Genomic DNA, 4,054 nt, shown 5'->3' with positions numbered 1-4,054 from the left:
CTGACGAGCGACGCACGCGAAAAGTTGAGAGTTGGCCATCTTTTTGCTTTGTGTTGGCGTGAGCGTTGTCGAATTTTGGCTATGTGGACGGCTGCATTTGAATTCATGTATTCATAGTCAGCTGTTGAAGCGACGCCAACGCCAACGCAACGCCAAAGTTCTATGTAAACGGGCCTTCAGAACAACCGCAGTGATGTGAAGTCGATGTTTATCGAAAGCATGCTGTGAAACATACAAATAGTAGATATCTAAATGTTATGCACAAATTTATTTTAAAAGAACTAGGGTGAAACTGACTTATTATTTGAGAATTTATATAAATTATTCCAATTATAAAATTGTGATGTAGCTTTATTCGAATTGTAATACGCATTTAATTTCATCTTCCGATTAAAATGGATCGATCTTTGTAAATTTTAATGAGAGATTATTCAATATTATCAAAATCACCCTCTACGAACTTAATTTTTACATATTTCGTCTGTTTTCCCGTAATTTGATAAAATACTTCTTCCTAGTTACGACTTAGTTGCAGCTGCAGCCGAAACTAAATTGTAAGTTGGTACTTAGCCAGAAAAGTCGAAACTAAGGCGACTATGAATAGCTTTAGTTGTGACTTAGAATAGTTTCGACTTAGTTGTGTACTAAATATGAATATGAATATGCGCCATTGTTTTCAGGAAGACGACATGTTCATAATGAAATTGCTTTTCAAATTGAATGCAGCCTTCGTAACGGCTTTAAGGGCCGGTTGTTCAATGTCTGATTAGCACAAATCGGAGGTAGAAGCTCCGGTTAAATACAAAGACTGCTCTATCGATCACATGTTACATGCATGATGTCGAAATCGTCGATAGTGTAGTGGTAGTGATAACCAGACATTGAACAACCGGCCCTAAATTTTGATGATTTTCGACAAGCAATAGCTCTGATCCAGTACTCCATGAACTTACAGGATCTTACACGAACTTGCAGGAAGTTGCAGGAAAAGTGTTCCCGTACTCCGACTTTTGGAGAGTTGTGTAGAGAATGAAGTTGCAAGATTTTACCCGAACTTTTTCTTCTGGTAAAATCATGAAAAGTGTCAAGCAATCACTGGTTGACATTTTTACAGGAAAAGTGTTTTTTTTTTGTTCCCGTACTTTTTGTTGTTACTCACTTTTTACTCTCACTTCAGAGAGTAATTTTGCTGTTTGAAAGTTTTACAGGATTTTTCACGAAAAGTATTGGATCAGAGCTAATATGTGTGAGGAAAGGCAAAACTGATTGTGTGTCGTCCACGTAACGACATTATCAACATGCCGTCTTCAAGAAAACAATGGCGCATATTCATAGTCATATTTAGTACTCAACTAAGTCGAAACTATTCTAAGTCACAACTAAAGCTATTCATATAGCGTTTTCTTTTCTCAAAAAAAGTTTCGAACTTTTATATGGCACCTCTTGCTTTGTGCTGCCCTCAAACCTGAGAAAATGCTGCGTTCTTTATATGAGAATGAAACAGATAAAAGGCTACCCTGTCACAAATTAGCTGTTTGGTACTTTGTGTGTTTATTATTTTTTGGAATTGATCGGTGGAAATAATATTTATACTAAAACATAAAAGGAAATAGTATTTATAATGGAGGAGGAAAGAAATGAGAGCCTGTGCATTAAGCGCATAATTAGTAAGTATAAAAAGCACACAATTTCTTCGCATTGCAAAGAATAAAAATAAATGTGTTGTTATTGCAGTGTGGACAGAAGGTGAAACGCGACTTCTGCTCGATAAATACAGGAGCTACCTGCCTGAAATTGGTCCGATGAAAGCCATGCGTAACAAAAAAGAAATGTGGGTGAGGATATCTACAGAGATAGAAGGAAGAACGGCAAAGCAATGTGAGGATAGGTATAAAACTTTGATAAACAGGAAGAAAGCAGCGGTAGAAAACAACCATACGTCTGGAGCCAAGAGGCAGAGAATCGAGTTCGCCCAAGAGCTCGAAACCATAGCCGTAATTGATGACTCAATTGAACCAGAAGTTGAAATGAGTAGCCAGGCGGTAGTAACAAAAAGCGTAGATGTGCCAACAACAAGCAAAAATGTTGCTAAGAGGAAAGTGGTTTCTGTGCAGGAAAAGTTAATAAGTATTTCAAGAGAAAAAGAGGAGGCGCGCGAGCGGCGTCACAGAGAAAGAATGGAAGCTCTTAACAATATTCAAGAACTTATATCTAACTTCCTTCAAGGAAATGTAATAGAGGAAGAGGAAATCTGAACGCAATGGAAGTTACCTGAAGACGTACCTAATTGCACTTAATACTAACTAATAGACTTGAAGTGATATTTTAGTTTTTATGAAGTACTTTTAATTATTTATTTGTTTACAAAAACCTTTGATACATATTTAAATATTAGAATATACAGTGCCTGTAAGAAAATAACACCTAAACATTTTGACCAGTTTTGACTATTTTTCTTTTGTTTATTTAATGTTTATAAAAGTTTAGCCAGTTCTACAACAAGCACCATATGACCTCGCACTCCAAATTTCGTACAAAAATTAGAAAAGTTCTGTAAAGTTTCACGAAAATTTCAAACTTTTTACATAGAATCTTTATCCTGCCGTATTTTTATAAATTTTGTACTAAGTTTGGAGTGTGAAGTTATAAGGTGTTTGTTGTACAACTAGCTAAACTTTTATAAACAAATAATAAACATTAAATAAACAAAAGAAAAATAGTCAAAACTGGTCAAAATGTTAAGATGCTATTATTTTGATCGCAGAAAGAAAAGACTTGAACTACCTGAATAAATTTTTGAAAAAATACAAGAATTCGTTTTAATATGTTTAGGGCCGGTTACTCAATGTCTGGTTAACACTTATCCCCGGTTAAACATAGTTATCGACGTTACCGACTCCCTGTTGCATGCATGGAGTCGAAGACGTCGAAGACCGCAGATTAGAGTTAACCAGACATTGAGGCCCTTAATCTGTTTGTTGTTGGAAAAATAGGCTTTCAGTTCGTTTCGTTTTATGGCTCCCAGCTGTGTAAGCAAATAGTCCCTCCTATCGCCTCTTTCAATGGAAATATATTCAGACTGGCAATTTGTTGCATCAAGGGCAATAAAGTCGTTCCTATCAATACAAAGGTTATGAATGGTGCAGCATGCTATTACAAACTTCGCCATCGACTCCACGTTGTGGAAGTCTAAGCGCATTAGTTGCCGAAAGCGGGATTTTAGCACCCCAAACGCATTTTCAATTTTTACCCTAGTTTGACAAAATTTCGTGTTGTAAAACCTCTCCGCTTCGCTTAAGTTACCATAATCCCTGAACGGTGTCAACAAATACTCTCTAAGGGGATATGCTGAATCACCCAGCAAGTAGTATTTAGGTGTACATACATTTGGCAATTCCTTTCCAATGAAGGACAGTTTCAGGACTCTTGAGTCGTGAATTTTGCTTGGAACTCCTGTAAATACGTCCAGAAAACGTAACGTTGCATCACAAATGGCTTGCAAAGTTATGGACACGCAATCGTGTCTGTTCGCGTAAGTGGAGCGTATTTTATGTCTTGGTTTTCTGCTCGAAATATAACTGCCGTCTATACAGCCCAAGACATTTGGAAAACCAGCAATCTGGAATTAAAAAGAAATATATACTGCAAGTTAAGTAGATTATGAAAGTGTACGTACATTTTTGAATTCATTTGCGATTGCTTCTTTTTCTTCAGTTTCGATTGGAACCCTTATCGCTTCTGGGGCAACGTGTTTTACAAAGAAGTTCAAAACTTTGTTGAAAGTGACATGTCGAAAAGATTTCCAACTTCCCTAAAAGTAGTTTTATTTGCAGCAAACCTGATTAAAAAATATTTATATATATTCATTTTCTGTTAAATTATTTCATTTAGCCTACCATAGAAATGAAACTATATGTGTTTCCGCAGTTGTTTGCCGTCTTCCTCCCTTATAACTCCTTACTGTGTACCACGTACTTGAGGTGTATCTTTCTACCAGGTACTCATAAAGTCCTCGACTAATACGGAAATTTTTCTTAAACTGTAAAATGTATGT

At 36.3% G+C, this 4,054-nt stretch overlaps 1 protein-coding gene and 1 pseudogene across 1 annotated transcript; one reads left to right on the top strand and one right to left on the bottom strand.

Annotated features, from left to right (window-relative positions):
* Positions 1 to 1,422: 1,422 nt before the first annotated feature.
* On the top strand, positions 1,423 to 2,365 carry LOC118736460. Its single transcript, XM_036466549.1, has 2 exons — positions 1,423 to 1,667; positions 1,735 to 2,365. The coding sequence occupies exons 1-2, from the start codon at positions 1,622 to 1,624 to the stop codon at positions 2,253 to 2,255; spliced, it is 567 nt and encodes a 188-aa protein (XP_036322442.1). The 5' UTR covers positions 1,423 to 1,621; the 3' UTR covers positions 2,256 to 2,365.
* Positions 2,366 to 2,624: 259 nt separating this feature from the next.
* LOC118734959 overlaps positions 2,625 to 4,054 on the bottom strand; it is a 2,781-nt pseudogene continuing 1,351 nt past the window's right edge.

This window comes from Rhagoletis pomonella, unplaced genomic scaffold (genome assembly GCF_013731165.1).
Source record: "Rhagoletis pomonella isolate Grant_MI unplaced genomic scaffold, Rhpom_1.0 Rhpom_scaffold_00003, whole genome shotgun sequence".
NCBI classification, from domain to species: Eukaryota; Metazoa; Arthropoda; class Insecta; order Diptera; family Tephritidae; genus Rhagoletis; species Rhagoletis pomonella.
The sequence above is the reverse complement of the archived record's forward strand: the minus strand, read 5'-3'. Positions and strand labels throughout refer to the sequence as shown.